Genomic DNA, 17,118 nt, shown 5'->3' with positions numbered 1-17,118 from the left:
ACAATTTTGCTATCAACAATGTCACATGTGTTGAACACTCTGCACCTGTGGTAACCTGACAGTCACTTCCAAGACATGTATCTAACCTTGGCACTGGGCAAACACGAGCTTACAAGGAAACTGTGCCGCCTGTTCACTTGAGGCACTATTTTGTTTCCACAGCAACAAATCAGTGGAGAAACAGTTTGGAATTGGCCCCTGGTGTCATTTAGGAGAGTCACAAACAAGATTTCTTGTTCTCACAGCATTATTATCACTGGATAATTCGAGGACTTTCAATCATTTTCTTTTAAAATTTCTAATTAAACCTATCTGAGAGTAGGCCATTAAATTCTAGATCAATATCTGAAAGTAGACCATTAGACCAATATCTGAGATCAAGTATCTGAGAGTAGGCCGATTCTAGACCAATGACCATAGTGTGCATTCAGAGAACAGAAATCATTTCATAAGTTTTCCTGTTGCTGAGGAAACTCAATCTTGCTTGAACTGGGGACTACTCTCAATAACCCCCAGGTTAGTTTTTTATCTTATTTCTACAGAGCAAGGTTTAGAATAAATTTTGTTCCAAATTAATTACACCTGAGTCATTGTCTAGCATATTCCTCAACATTGTGATACTACTGCTTCCATCATTTTCAAGTAATATAGACAAAGAAACCCAAATATAAACTTCTAACAGTCTATCAGAGACATATTCTGGTGTTTGGTTTCCCATAATTCCAATTATTATATAACTCTTTCAGAGTTGCTTTATTCATTCTGTAGTATTCTTTCATTGCCAGCCATCACTAACCTTTCATATCTTAGGTTGATAGCTTTTTATTTTAGTATATTATTTTTTATTTAAAACCATTAACTGCATCGTGTTCACCAAATATCAATGTAGTTCTTTCCACATAAAATTCTGTCTATTAAAATATTAAATTTGCTGTCACACTTTTCTTTTAAGCATTCTGTGCTATGTTCTGTTCAGTGTCAGTGTCTTTAGTTCTGATTTTTCAATTTTGTCCCTCTCCTTTTCCTTGACTCGTTAGTCTGATCCAACCTCTTCTACCTCATCTGATGATTATCAATATGTTATGGAAGCTAAACTACAAGAAATGATCTCCATACGTAGGAAGGTAGTCCTACTGGACTTTACTTTCTATTGCTAAATAGAATCCATCTAAGTTTTTCTTTTCATTTATAAAAATTATGTTACTTTTATTTATTGATAATCAACCATCTGTGCAGTTCAGTGCTTCAGGAGCTTAAGATTGGACAATGGCAGGTTTGTGTTCAAACCATGCACAGTCTGCATGTTACATTTGGCTGATTTCATTGCTCATAAATAAGTCCAATGTTTTGCTGATGCTTGGATGTAACAGGCCTTTGTAGCTGACACATTTCAAGCAATGCTGTTCAGCTGCCTGTTTGAAGAAAGTTTATTTTTTAAAAACTATGTTTGCAGTTGGTAGTAGCTTGCTTTACATTTTATTTCAATTTATTTAGAGGAAAAGTGTTAACCAAATCTTACATTTCAGGTGCATTCTTCATATTTCTTAACAGGCTGAAGAGAGACATGGAAATATTGAAGAACGTATGAGACATCTAGAGGGCCAACTTGAAGAGAAAAATCAAGAACTTCAAAGAGTATGTATATTAAGAACTGTTACCCCCCAATCATCGGTTTATGAATTCATATTCTGCATATAAGAAGAAAGCCTTTAATTGAGTATGGGTTGTATTTAAAACCTACAGATATGGCCTGTAGACTTTGAAGAAAAAGTTTCCACCACTTCAACCAAAACAGATCTAAAATTAAATTCAATTTAAAACTAGCAATGCTATAAAAATAATCTCAAAAAATTTTTGAATGGATTTTTATGTCATTTTTTAAAATATAAGGCTAGGCAAAGAGAGAAAATGAATGAGGAGCATAACAAGAGATTATCGGATACTGTTGATAGACTTCTGACTGAATCCAATGAACGCCTACAACTACACTTAAAGGAAAGAATGGCTGCTCTAGAAGAAAAGGTAAAATGATAGAAGGGTAAAATCACATGAATATTTTGCAATGCTCTTATGATCATGTTTGTTTTATATACAGCTGCAATTATTGTAATAGTCAGATGATCCATTTACTTAGTTTTTTAAAATGCCTGATATATTCTTAGAAAGAAATGCATATTTTTTATTTTAAAAAGTATAAGATCAAATTTGGGATGAATATAAAAATTGCATGAGATATAAATATTTTTATTGGCATGTTCATATGAGGCAAATGTAGTAAAATATGCTGTGCTTTAATGATGAAAGTATTTTATTTATCCTCTACCTGGTACGCAAAATAAAAAAGTGATGAGACACAAGTCAATACTTTTTGGTGGGGGGAGGTGATTTGAAATATTCATGTGTCAAGTGACTGATATCTACGCACCAGCCTAAAAGTCAAAATGTAAGTGAGTTTATATAATCAGAAGAACTAGTATCAATCCCAGTAAAGGGTTTAGGAACCCAGTATTTTCAGCTGCATTATTTCAGAAATAGTGCTTCTCTACAGTCTGCAATGTGATTTACAGTTACATATGTCTCATTGATAGTTGGCAGCTACCAGACCAGCAAGAGTTATGAGAGCTGGTTACCAATTCCAGAGCATAAATTAAGGTAGGGTATAAAACCCAGATGATCATATCATTTTGGAAATTTAGATTGAATGCCAATCACTATTTTAGCTAGACATTTTCCATTAGTGCATAAAATAAACCAAAATAGGGAAAATGTTTTGATGAAAAGTTAAAGTAGTTTGATTAATTTACCCATTAGAAAGTTATAAGACATGATTTCCTCTCATACAACTTCAAATACGTGGCCACTGTGGAATTACTACACTCTTAGTTTGATCTTACTCTATAAATATGAAAAGAATACATTATTTTAAATAATGCCTTATAGTATTTGTGTGCTTTGTAGAAAAATAAATAATTTTTAACAACAAAAATAATTTTCTGGCAAGGTTTATTTTAAATATCGATGATGCCAACATATTTCCACATGACTTTGTGACATGTAATATTAGGTTTATGAGTAGCTAGAATTTGTTATTTCTCTAATAATTTAAGTATCATTATGAATTGTTAATTCCACATTGCAGTAGATGTCCAGAAAGTTAAATTTTTAAGAATATGATTTCCTGATTTCTTCTTTCTTCAGATAATAGAAGTGAGTTCTTCTGAATTCTTTATAACACCTCTAAGATTTAGCTTGTTACTCACTTTTTCTTATTTGAAGAATAACCAATAGTTTCCAATTTAAAATGTGGTCTGAGAAAAGGCAAACAGAAATAGCTTAAAAAACAACATTTATTTCATTTGTTCATTCAAGTGTTACAAAATAACCTTTTCCATTTAAATTACATATTTTTTTAAATGTGAAGGTCTCATGTTTGAAAATTTCATCAAAGTGTGATTTCCATGAAATACCTGTACTAAGGAACAAATCTAAGGATTCTTGAGTGATAGAATATTAATCAATATATATTTAAGTATTTTATATTTAATTTATTAATTATTTCTGCTATTTTCTTTTTTTAGAATGTTTTAATTCAAGAATCAGAAACTTTCAGAAAGAATCTTGAAGAATCTTTACATGATAAGGTATAATGGAAACTTACATTTTTGGCCCATTTTTCTATTTTTATTTTCTATTCCACTGATGAATATTTTGTTGTAAAATAAATTTGAAAAAATAATTTTAGTATGCTATCTTTGTAAAACAATTTTAACATTTTTATTATACCTGCAGAAGAGTGCACATAGAGAGGGAGAGCTTGATGAATCTTTGCAACCCAAATTCACCAAAAATTTGCATTCCAGAAACTCCCCCCAGATTAGTCTATACTCATACTCTTCCATTAAAGGATAATCACTATCTTGACTTATAACATTAAAAAATGGTTTTATCTTGCTTTATGCCTTATATAAATAGAATTAAAATATATGCACTAATTTATGCCTACTTTTAGATAGTCTTTCAGCAGAAATATATTAAATACTATTATATATAAGAATTATGCTAAGTTATATATGTCTGAACATAATCGTAGTTCCAAAGTAGCTAAAAAGTTCTAATTGAGGAGAGAGAACACAGCCTTTACAAACCAGTGGAGATGCAGAGTAGCAGATGCCAAGTGCCAACTTAGTGAAGTAGACAGTAAGAGCTACAGGTAGGAAAGACCATAATATAATGCTGCTGTGAAGAAGACTTCAGGAAGGAGGGACTTGACTTAAGATTTAGTGGAAAGTAGGACTCTGATGCAAGGCTTTCAAACATAGTGCATGTGGCATGATCACAGGTGCTTGGTGGGGGGAGGGGATGGGTAATGAGTGTGACATTTTAAATAATAGGCACAACTATTTGTCTGAAATCAATTATTACTGTTGTAGGGTATGTGGTAGAAGAGGAAACTAAGGGCAGATTGTGAAATTTTAATGGTAGTTGCTAATATGTATTTTTCTTATTAGCCTGTAAAGTTATTGTTAGCAATTTTATCTTATTTTGTTAAAGAAGATAGGATTGCTAACTTAAGAAGTGATCTATAATTGTGTGTTGAGAAAAGATAGAAGAAATGGAGAGAGAGAAGGAAGGGAAAAGGGGAATGAAGAAAAGAAGGGAGAGGGGGAAGAAGGAAGGGAGGGAAGGGAGGGGAGGGAAGGGAGGAGGGAGGGAGAGAGGGAGGGAGGGAGGGAAGGAAGGAAAGAAGGAAGGGAGGGAGGGAGGAAGGGATAGATGGGATATAGAAGGTATTGGAAAAGATGAAGAATAGATGAAAGAGAACAATTATACATTTAACCCTACTGGATGCTGCATATTATGATGCAATTAAAAATAACTATTTAATTCTTTAGTTAAGGTGTCCACAATCTCCTGAAAGATAGGTCTTTAGAATAATGTTATGTTGGACCTAGAAGATAGTATCTGATTCTTTCTGAGGTAGTTCACAATGACAACACAGGAGATTACATTTTTAGGAGCCTCTTAAAGACATATATGATCTTAATAAAGGTAGAAGATTCTAGGTAGAGGATGAATCCTCTGCAACAGCACAAAGAAAATCAAGATGGTTGATTTGATGAATCATCAGAAGTTTACTGTGACTGGTATGTATTTAAAGAAGTAGTTTTTAAGCAGATTGTGAATTTTGGACTAGATGTTGTTATGCGTGTGATGTTATCCAAAGCTCTGTGTGCTCTTGGCAATATCCCCAGAACCCACTCCCCCACCACCTACCGAAGTCTTGTAACTCCAACAATCTGCCTAAGCAACCAAGAGTACTAATCATATCATGCTTTGCATCCTTGCTTATGTCAGTCTCCACAGAGAGTAAATCCCAGGTTATACCTCATTTCTGAACTATCATCCCATTTAGATGGGCACATTCACTAATCTGACCACATCTTCTATAATTCCTCAAAATTCCACTGAACTAACTGTACTCACAGTCCATTATCAGCAAAACCCTCTGTAGGCTCAACCTCTTTCTCAGTGTTTCCCTTTCCATCTTTATCTCTAAAATTTAAAGTTTCTAGGTAGCTGTCCTTTCTTCTCTCTGATTCGCCCTTAGTGACCTCATCTGATCTCCTGTATTTAAACACCATCTGTAAATTGAGCACATTCAAATTTAGGTTACCTACTGGGTCCTCTTCCCTGAGAGAGATTTTATATTCTAGTGCCAACTCAATATCTCCATTTGGACACCTATGTACCTCAAATGTAACATGCCAATCTATTCTCACCCCACTCCCACACATCGAACACCACCACCACCTAACCTAACACACCAGCAGTCTTCTCAGTCAATCTTAATTACAATTTCTTTCTTTCAGTTACTCAGGCTAAAAAACTTGGACTCAGTCTTGACTCCTATGTTTATTTCATGTCCCTCATCTAGTCCAATATCAAATCCTCTTAGTTCTGCTCTCACAATGTAGCAAAATATAGCCAGTCTTACCCTAACACCAATCTTGTCCAAGCCATTACTCTCTTGCCTAAAAATTTCCTCTTTTCTACCTCCCAATTTAACTTGACAATCTATTTCACAGCCATTAGAGTGATCATGCCACTTATCTGCTAGAAAATCCAGGAAACATAGCAAGACCCCATCTTTACAAAAGTAAAAACTAAAAACAAATTACCCAGGTGCAGTGGTACACACCTGTAGTCCTCCTAACTACTTGGAAGGCTGAGGCTAGAGGATTACTTGAGCCCGGGAGTTCAAGGCTGCAACGAGCTGTGATCACAAAACTGCACTCCAGTTTAGGTGACAAAGTGAGACCCTGTCTTTAAATGAATAAATGAAAGAATTTTTTAAAATCCTCCAATTGTTGCCCATCTCATGCAGAGTAAAAGCCAGAGAGTTTGAAGTGGTTTACAACCTCTTTTAGGACTACCCTTCCTGAGTTCTGCAATCATACTTTTAAAAAGTATCCTCTACTTGTCTATTTAACCTCTCCAATCCAGCCACACTGGACTCCCTACCCTCTACTCCATTTCCACTAACAGGCATATGCACATGCTGTTGCTTTTATCTGCCATGCCTTTTCCTAAGAGTCTGATTTTTTAATTTCTCCTTTATTTAGGTCATTGCTCAAGTATGACTTTACTGAAAAGCCCTTCCATTACTCCCATTTCTCCTTCCTAACAACATTGTATATTCCTATATTCCTGCTTGTTTATTGTTCATCTTTTCTACTAAATTCTAAATTGCAAGAGGGCAAGACATTTTTCAGCTCACTACTATATCTCAGGTGCCTGACACACAAGAGGTACTCACCGCACTTTTGTGAAAATAATGAACAAAGATAGTTACAAATCAATAAGAAACTATTGAACATTTTAAAGCAACGTGTTAGTTTATTGTACATGTGTTTTAAAATTACATGTCTGGCAGAGAAATGTGTAGGAAAGAGACTGAAGCTGGTAAAAATCATTCAGGAAAAAGATAAAAAGGGCTTAGAGTAGGATGGTAGTGAGGTAGTGAGAATAAAAAGAACAGAGAAGAGAAACATTGCAAAGACCACATTGACCAAAAAAAAAGTGTGGTAAGAAAAGAAGTTTGAGTAAAGTAAAATATCAAGCACTAGCCACTGGGGAGGGGAAAAACAATAGTAGAAAAAATCTAGAATGATACATTTAGACCTGTATAATGATATAAAAGTTATAATCATTAAAACCAAATTGAATGCTTACATGAGCAGTCAAATAAAGCTCTAAGACAACCCTTATCTTCATAAATTTACAGACCAGAACCTATAATGTCAATTTGAAAAAATTATCATTAAGTACAAGTAATTGTGCCAATATCAAGCTAATCAGTTGTTAACTTTATTTTTTAAGGTGCACTCCAGCCTCAGTGACAGAGTGAGGCCGTGTCTTAAAATAAATAAATAAATACATACGTACATACGTACATACATACATACATATTTTTTAAAAAAATCCTCCAATTGTTGCCTATCTCTTACAGAGTAAAAGCCAGAGAGTTGAGTTTGCTTTTTCTTCCAAACCAATCCTCTTTTTCCTTCACCTGTATGTCCTTTAACCCTTGTAGAATATTGGAAATTCTTCATTTGCTGTAGAAAAAAGACATTTTCTTTATTTTCAAAAATAGATATGATTTCTACTCTGCATTTTTAAGTGACGTCTACATAGCTGGTCATAATTTTAATATTCCCTTGAATTTTCAAATATTCAGGATTAGTGAATGCCAGGGATTGTAGATAATTTTTTATTGATTTCTGCTATCCACATTTTTTATTACAAGGGGAAAATTTTGGCATGCTTTATTATTATGTGTAATGACCTTTAATAAAAATATATCCTCAGTTTTTCCTTTTTAAAAAAACCATTAAGACTGATTTATCATAATTAGTTGCTGATATTACTGGCATCGGAGTAACACTGTTTTGATTTTTTAGGAAAGATTAGCAGAAGAAATTGAAAAGCTGAGATCTGAACTTGACCAACTGAAAATGAGAACTGGCTCTTTAATTGAACCCACAATATCAAGGTAACATTAAACTAAAAGCTTATCTCTAGTTCACTGAAAATCAACATGAATTCCCTTATGGTTTCATATGTCCTCAACTAAAATATATCGGTACTTCTTATTGCTCACTAGTCATTACCATGTTTTGACTCTTCACTGATTTACAGTTTTTACTTCAAAAATAACTTTATAATTTAGAAATTACTTCTGTAATCAATAAAAAATTAAATTATTACCTTTTGTATTCTACATTTCATTATATAGATAGAAATATATTAAAAGATTCTTAAATGAAGAAATTGAACTGTGTACAGAGATATTGCATCTCATTGCAAGAAGAGGCGTCAGCCCTTTTCTCTATATGTGTTCAATACAGAAATTGAATTCAACATAAAATTTTCTACATGTGTTCAGTGTAAAAACAGGCGGAAATATGTTCAATGCTTATTGTGACTAAACAAATATTATTGATTACGGTCACTTAGCAGTTACCTATTTCGGTAAAGTAATTGCAAAAAAAGAGGAAAAGAGAAATGAATCAGGTTAAAGAAAAGAAGAAAAAAAAACTTCAAATAAATTTAGCCATACTCATCTACTTTGATTCACTATCTCATCTTAAGAAAAATAAGCAATGGATGTCAACTTACTTGATAGATGATTGATAGATAGATAGATATGTTAATAATTCATATATAATTTCCTTTTGTGTTTGAGTTGTTTTATTTAAAATTGTTTAGAAGTCCTAGAAGGACTCACTCATTTAAACATGTATTTACTAGGCAACACAGAATAATAGCAGCTGTTTGAAACTTTCCACTACCAAAGGCTTTTAGGAAAAGTCCATCTTTCTTGGTGTAATGTTCATCTTTAGAAAGTTAACTCCACCAGAGTATTTGTTTTGATAACTACCATAATCTCAAGACCTAAAAAACTATTTTGCATATAGTATGCTCTCAAGATATATTATAGAATGAATAATTGAATATCTGGTTTCAGATGCTCAAATAAAAATTCAAATAAAAAATCTTAAAGTGTCTTAAACTCTTTTCAATAAGGAAAAGCAATATTTAATATTTTAAGTATTTCCATACTCAATTTAATATGAGAAACAGTTTGGCAGGCATAAAAACACCCAAGAAACTTTTATATATGTAAGTCACTAATTGAGAAAATCATTCTTATTTTTCAAATTTTTAAGATTCTGATTTTTATATATGAACTGAAATTATTATTTCAATGGTATGTGTTCACATGGTTATGATTATTATAACGAGGATGGTGGAGAAGGAGAAGAACTGATAAAATATCAAGGGAGTCAATGCATAGAATAAGCATTATTGAATCAATAGATTAAATATATATGAATAAGAATAAATGATCAGTTCCTTATTTGTTTGACCTTAGGTCTCAAAATACAGAGTTTCAAAGTGTTGTCTAAAAGTCTATCACTGCACTGAGTCATTATGGGCAGCCTAACAATGTGACATTTATCTACAATGAAGGATGATTGAGCCTATATAGAACAATTATTCTTTGATCAACAGGTTGTAGTGGAAGGAACCCTAGACCAAGAATAAGACAATCCACATTCCCAGGACTCAGACAGATAATTACAAGCTGCTTGATTTTGGAAAACCCGTTTTCCTTAATAACATTCTAAATAAATACATATTTGTACCCATATAGGCATAAATGATATTTTTCTGATTATCTCACAGGCTTGCCTTGCAGATAAAATAAGACAAGTAAGCATTATAGTAAATCATATTATATGTATAGTATGTATAGTAAATCATATTACAAGTATAAAGTATTATAGAAATAAGGTAAGCTAGCTAAACAGAACTTATAATAAGTTACAGGATAACTGAATGTTTATTAAACAGTTATTTATAGAACATCCATGCTTCTGAGGACAAATAATTTTGTAAAAACAATAATGGAAATAGGAGGTGCGTGAGAACTCAGTCTACTAAGTTTTGATCTAATAGGTAGGGAGGTGAGGAGAGATAAGCTAGGCGAGTGAATATCAGTGACCACTCTTGTCTCTTAATATCTCATCGAGAAGAAAGTAAAATGAGTTCCAGAGTGACTAAAAAGGGCTTGATTTGGCTCAACTCTTAAAAAAGGTAGAATTTGGGTAATTGGAAAGGACAACAGAGGACACTCCAGAAAGCAGAGCGATGGGTAATGGGTTTTCTCTAAAAAAATTCTTACCTGACTTATTTATGCTAGTTCTTTAATGAGATTAAAGAACAGGAGATTCAGGAGGAGAAACTACAGGGTTCATTGCTTAAATGAACTGATACCTATTTTGTGACTTAGCCCTTCCAAAAGCCTTTCAAAATATTGAACACCTAGAATGATTTAGAAATTGAACTAGCATGATAATATTGCCTCTATTTTCTCCTGTTAGAGAACTATCTCAGAGAACTGGAAAAAAGAGGAGAGAGATGAGTGTGAGGACTGTTATAATAAAAAGAATACTAGGAGCTAGAATAGTAGATGGCAATAGTATTTTTAAACTGAGACCTTAAAACTGTTAACCACATGTGTTGAGACTGTTTTCAGGAGAAAACTAACAATCAAAAACAAACAAACAAACAAAGCATGTTCAAAGAAATGAAAAGAAAGTGTGAGTTACTGGAATTGAAAGAAAGTCAATATAGCTGTATGAAAAGTTATGCAGAGAGTACCTTAAAATGAAACTGGAAAGTGGCAAAGGTCCAAATTATAGAGGTCCTTTAAGGACATTGAATAATTTTAAGCAGGAAATTGACATGATTAGATCTGTGTTTTGCTTTTTTTTTTTTTTAAATAAATTATCTGCAGTTGTGAGATAAATCAACAAGAAAACAATGCTCATAGAATGATGAGTTCTAACGTTAGAAACTCCACTGTGATACCTAAAGGGACATTAAGGTAAGCAGCCACAGGAAAAAGGAACCCAGACTGTTCAGAGCAAGATAGTTTAAGCCTGTATTATAATCATTTCATGTATTTATCATCTTGCCAGATATTTATGAAGTGCTTATTATATGCTAGGAACGCCTTCCTGGACATAGGAAGGTAACTAAAATCTGATCTTTGTTCTTCATGAAACTTAGAACCTCCGCCCAACAGATAAAGACAGAGAGTTGTGTCCTTTATGAATATGGCCTTGTTGTTTTTTTTTATGTAACTTATCCATGATAAAACCTGTTTACTTCATTAAGTCTCAAGTATATTGCTACAAAAACAATAGCTGTCACTTATTTGAGGGATAACTTTTCAGTTCTTTTGTTTCAATGTCCCATTGGTAAAACAAGAACTTTCTTAAGTTAGTGTCTTCCATTGTTGCAAACACCCAAACCTCACCTCCCCTTTTTAATGTTACAAAATATTTGGAAGTGCTTGTCTTTGTTCACAAGGATAACTTAAAAAGAGAGTATAGTCAATCAGCAGGAGCCTCAAATTCAACAGAACTAACAGCTTTAAGTGTATTTCCTACTGATGATGGATTTGTTATTTCATTTTATAGGGCAGCATGATGTCGCTGTTATTATCATCATCATTATTGTAACAATAAAATGAATTTGCTATAAATCTACATATAAGTAATATGCCTGGACTTTGATTATAGGGTACTTTATTTGCCATGTTTATTGAAAACTAGTGTAATGATACTTTCCAACTAAAATTTTCCTACTCTTTCATCTTTAAACAGATTTAAGAATGAAATGTGCTTATGAAAAGATTTTTCTTCATCCTTTTGAAACAATGTCTTATCAAAAACTTTTAAAAAATACTTTTGGTAGTCTATCCTATTTTCTTTTATAAAACTAAGACCATAAGCTTTGGGTCTATCTAAATTTAAGCATTTTGTTGATTCTCTAAATTGAAAAATAGAATGTGAAAAATAGACAATGTGTGAATAAATTTCTCCAAACATTTTAAAATTGGAAAAGTTCTGAGACCCCCAAATTTTAGACATTTTTGGCTAGATTTATCAGAAATACTTAAACACAGTAAGGAATAGCATGTATTGTGATATACACAAAAGATCTCAAATTAAATTGCCAGAATTTAACCTAATGGATTTTGATTATCAGTCTTATTATGATTCATTTTACTACTGCATTTGAAAATGATACTAAACAGAAAGGTTATAAGTACTGTATATTCTAAAAGAAGAAAATGCACTTGACTTTCAGGAGTCTCTAAAGAGGCCTCAGAGTCATGACAATTTATCAGTTTTCTTTCTTGAGGTTTATTTCCTTGAGGACTTCTGCTTTATTGCTAGTGAAACAGCAGATAGTAATTTCCTGGTAATTTTAATTTTTGAGATTGGATTATTTTATATTTTTCCTTTTTTCCAGAACTCATCTAGACACCTCAGCTGAGTTGCGGTATTCAGTGGGATCTCTAGTGGACAGCCAGTCTGATTACAGAACAACTAAAGTGATAAGAAGACCAAGGAGAGGCCGCATGGGTGTGCGAAGAGATGAGCCAAAGGTTAATCTTTTAACTTCAACTCTTCTCTAGTTTTATTAAAATAGATCACTTCATTTTGGATAGAATTTTAACACTGAGATAATTAGAAAATGCTAGCATTTTTATTAATTTGAAACACAGAGTGTGACTTTAAAAAAATATATCTATATAAGTAACATAAAGCCCCAACTATGGGCCCAAAATTGAATAAGCATTTCCCATGTATTTATTCATATAACATTATGAAGTTGGTACTACTTGTATACTCACTTCAGACATAAAAATACTGAGGCTCAGAAAAGTTAAATGTTAAATATTGTACTGGTAGCAAAGTGATGGAGTCAAAACGTGGGCCTATATTTGTGTGGTTTCCAATACTATTAGTAGTGTAATATTAACTATTATACTACCTTGCCAAACATGTAGTCTTTTGATTTTCTTGGGCACTTGAGCAATGGCATTCATGTTGTTCATTCAAATTAATTTAATTAAAATTAGTATTTTTAAAACACTTTGAAGAAAATGTACATAGACTATTCCTGTGTTCACAAAGAACTATTAATGATAAGGGACAGTGCTAGCCTTCTATTCAGTCAATAACTTAATTTAAAATTTGCAAGCTATGTTTGTTGAGTAATGTAGTTGTATTTTATAGAGAAGTAAAATAGTCCTTGGTGCCTAAGTATAGTTCATTCTTTCAACCACTTTTATGTATGCCAAATACTATATAATCCATTTGTCCTTATATTTTTTTTTGGGGGGGGGCACATAAGATATACTTTTTTTTAATTTTTAAATTTTTTTTAATATACTTTATGTTCTAGGGTACATGTGCACAACATGCAGGTTTGTTACATATGTATACAGGTGCCATGTTGGTGTGCTGCACCCATTAACTCATCAATTACATTAGGTATATCTCCTAATGCTATCCCTCCCCATTCCCCCCACCCCACAACAGGCCCCAGTCTGTGATGTTCCCCTTCCTGTGTCCAAGTGTTCTCATTGTTCAGTTCCCACCTATGAGTGAGAACATGCAGTGTTTGGTTTTCTGTTCTTGTGATAGTTTGCTGAGAATGATGGTTTCCAGCTGCATCCATGTCCCTACAAAGGACATGAACTCATCCTTTTTTATGGCTGCATAGTATTCCATGGTGTATATGTGCCACATTTTCTTAATCCAGTCTGTCACTGATGGACATTTGGGTTGGTTCCAAGTCTTTACTATTGTGAATAGTGCCACAATAAACATATGTATATATATGTCTTGATAGCAGCATGATTTATAATCCTTTGGGTATATACCCAGTAATAGGATGGCTGGGTCAAATGGTATTTCTAGTTCTAGATCCCTGAGGAATCACCACACTGTCTTCCACAATGGTTGAACTATTTACACTCCCACCAACAGTATAAAAGTGTTCCTATTTCTCCACATCCTCTCCAGCACCTGTTGTTTCCTGACTTTTTAATAATCATCATTCTAACTGGTGTGAGATGATATCTCATTGTGGTTTTGATTTGCATTTCTCTGAGGGCCAGTGATGATGAGCATTTTTTCATGTGTCTGTTGGCTGTACGCATGTCTTCTTTTCAGAAGTGTCTGTTCATATCGTTTGCCCACTTTCTGATGGGGTTGTTTGTTTTTTTCTTGTAAATTTGTTTGAGTTATTCGTAGGTTCTGGATATTAGCCCTTTGTCAGATGAGTAGACTGCAAAAATTTTCTCCCATTCTGTAGGTTGCCTGTTTACTCTGATGGTGGTTTCTTTTGCTGTGCAGAAGCTCTTTAGTTTAATTAGATCCCATTTGTCAATTTTGGCTTTTGTTGCCATTACTTTTGGTGTTTTAGACATGAAGTCCTTGCCCATGCCTATGTCCTGAATGCTATTGCCTAGATTTTCTTCTAGGGTTTTTATGGTTTTAGGTCTAACATTTAAGTCTCTAATCCATCTTGAATTAATTTTTGTATAAGGTGTAAGGAAGGTACTGGTACCAAAACAGAGATATAGACCAATGGAACAGAACAGAACAGAGCCCTCAGAATAATACCACACATCTACAACCATCTGATCTTTGACAAACATGACAAAAACAAGAAATGGGGAAAGGAATTGCTATTTAATAAATGGTGCTGGGAAAACTGGCTAGCCATAAGTAGAAAGCTGAAACTGGATCCATTTGTCCATATTTGTACACAGGCCCTTGATGCCTTTTGTGTTTAAACTGGCACCAGTATGTCATGTATTAATTAATCCATCAAAGTAGGCATTCAATATCTATTGAATACATGAATAAATAAATGAGCAAATGAAAGCTACATTAAGTTAATCTCAATTTTTTTCTCATTATTATGTGACAAATTAATTAAGTGCTACTTGGTATCAACAAAAGTTGTAACACAAATACTAATTCTGATTCTCAATTCTTAACTCAATGCTCAGGGAAGTATCATGTGGCCTTCCATAGATATCATTTTATATGATCACAAAAATAAAAACCAATTTTTTAAAAAGCAGAATAAAAGAGATCTAGGACCTCTCTTTTATGTCCAACCTCCTCATTCATTCAGATAACAGCTTGAAAAACACTGGTCAATTGCTTACTTCAAATGGAAGGCTTCTTATATCCATTTAAAAAGCATAACCATGTAAATTAGCATGCCTTGGGCTTAAAATTACAGATATACCTTGTTTTACTGTGATTTTCTTTATTGTATTTCACAAGCATTATGTTTGTTAGTTTGTCTGTTTTTTACAAATTGAAGGTTCCTGACAACTCTGCCTCACGCAAGTCTGTGGGTGCTATTTTTTCAATGCATATGCTCACTTGGTATCTCTGTCTCACATTTTGGCAATTTTCACAATATGTCTTTTTTTTTTTTTTTTTTTTTTTGAGGCAGAATATTATTCTGTCACCCAGGCTGGAGTGCAGTGGCACTATCATGGCTCACTGCAGCCTTGAATTCCTGGGTTTAAGCAATCCTCCCATCTCAGTCTCCCAAGTAGCTGGGACCACAAGCAGGTACCACTATGCCCAGCTAATTTTTATATTTTTTTGTAGTGATGGGGTTTCACCATCTTGCCCAGGTTGGTCTCAAACTCCTGTGCTCAAGTGATCCTCCCACCTCGGCCTCCCAAAGTGCTGGGATTATAAGCGTGAGCCACATCAGTTCTCGCAATGTTTCAAACGTTTATTATTATTATTATATCTGTTATGGTGATCTGTGAACAGTGATATTTGATGCTACTATTGTAATAATTTGAGCATGCCACAAACCATGCCAATATAAGACAGTGAATTTAATCTATAAATGTTGTGTGTACTTCTGCTCCAACAGCCATTTCCCATTGCTTTCCCTTTCTTTGGGCCTTTGTATTATCCAAAACACAACAATATTGAAAGTAGGTCAATTAATAACCCTACAATAGCCTTAAGTGTTCAAGTGAAAGGAAGAGTTGCACATCTCTAAGTCAAAACTAGAAACAATTAAACTTAGTGAGGAAGACATGTCAAAAGCTGAGTTAGGCCAAAAGCTAGGCTTCTGGCATGAAACAACCAAGTTGTGATTACAAAGGAAAAGTTCTTCAAGGAAAATACAAGTGTTACTCCAGTGAACACACAAATAAGAAAACAAAACAGCCTTACCGCTGATATGGAGAAAGTTTTAGTGGTCTACATAAATGTGATCATTTAGTGATAAACAATCAAAGCATGCACAACATTCCCTTAAACCGAAGCATAATCCAAGGCAAGACCCTAACTCTCTACAATTACATAAAGACTGAGAGGTGAGGAAGAGGCAGAAGAAAACTTTGAAGCTAGCAGAGGGTAGGTCAGTTCATAAAGTTTAAGGAAGGAAGTCATCTTCACAACATAAAAGTGCAAGGTGAAGCAGCAAGTGCTGATGGAGAAGCTGTTACAAGTTATTCAGAAGATCTAGCTAAGATAATTGATGAGAATGACTACACTAAACAATGGGTTTTCAATGTAGATGAAATCACCTTCCATTGGAAGATGCCAACTAGGACTTTCATAGCTAGAGAAGAAAAGTAAATGCCTGACTTCAAAGCTTCAGAGGACAGGGGTGAATGAATGCAACTGGTGACTTTTAAGTTGAAGCCAATGCTCATTCACCATACTGAAAATCCTAGGGCCCTCAAGAATTATGCTAAATCTACTCTACCTGTGCTCCATGAGAAGAGCAACAAAGCCTAGATAACAGCGCATTTGTTTACAGCATGGTTCACTGAATATTTTAAACACACATTTGAGACTTATTGCTCAGAAAATATATATATATATATATATATTCCTTTCAAAATATTACTACTTATTAACAATGCACCTGGCCACCAAGACCTCTGACAGAGATACTCAAAGAGATTAATGTTGTTTTCATGCCTGCTAACACAACATTCATTCTGTAGCCCATGGATGAAGGAGTAATTTTGCCTTTCAAGGATTATAACTTAAGAAATACATTTCACAGGGCTATAGCTGCCATAGGTAGTGACTCCTCTGATGGATTGGGGCAAAGCCAATTGAAAACATTCTGGAAATGATTCATCATTCTAGATGCCATTAAGAACATTTATGACTCATGGGAGAAGGT

The 17,118-nt window shown here is 33.7% G+C and overlaps 1 protein-coding gene across 4 annotated transcripts in view; it reads left to right on the top strand.

The window, feature by feature from the left end:
- Positions 1–17,118, top strand: part of PPFIA2 (PTPRF interacting protein alpha 2) — a 499,294-nt gene that overhangs the window by 384,726 nt on the left and 97,450 nt on the right. For all 4 annotated transcript variants that reach the window (XM_028828829.2, XM_077952487.1, XM_077952486.1 and 1 more), the window contains 5 exon segments: positions 1,552–1,635; positions 1,891–2,022; positions 3,579–3,641; positions 7,962–8,053; positions 12,391–12,526. In XM_028828829.2, the coding sequence (XP_028684662.2) occupies positions 1,552–1,635; positions 1,891–2,022; positions 3,579–3,641; positions 7,962–8,053; positions 12,391–12,526 (507 nt within the window).

Source organism: Macaca mulatta, chromosome 11 (genome assembly GCF_049350105.2).
Source record: "Macaca mulatta isolate MMU2019108-1 chromosome 11, T2T-MMU8v2.0, whole genome shotgun sequence".
Lineage (NCBI taxonomy): Eukaryota > Metazoa > Chordata > Mammalia > Primates > Cercopithecidae > Macaca > Macaca mulatta.
This window is presented reverse-complemented; position numbering and strand designations above follow the sequence as displayed.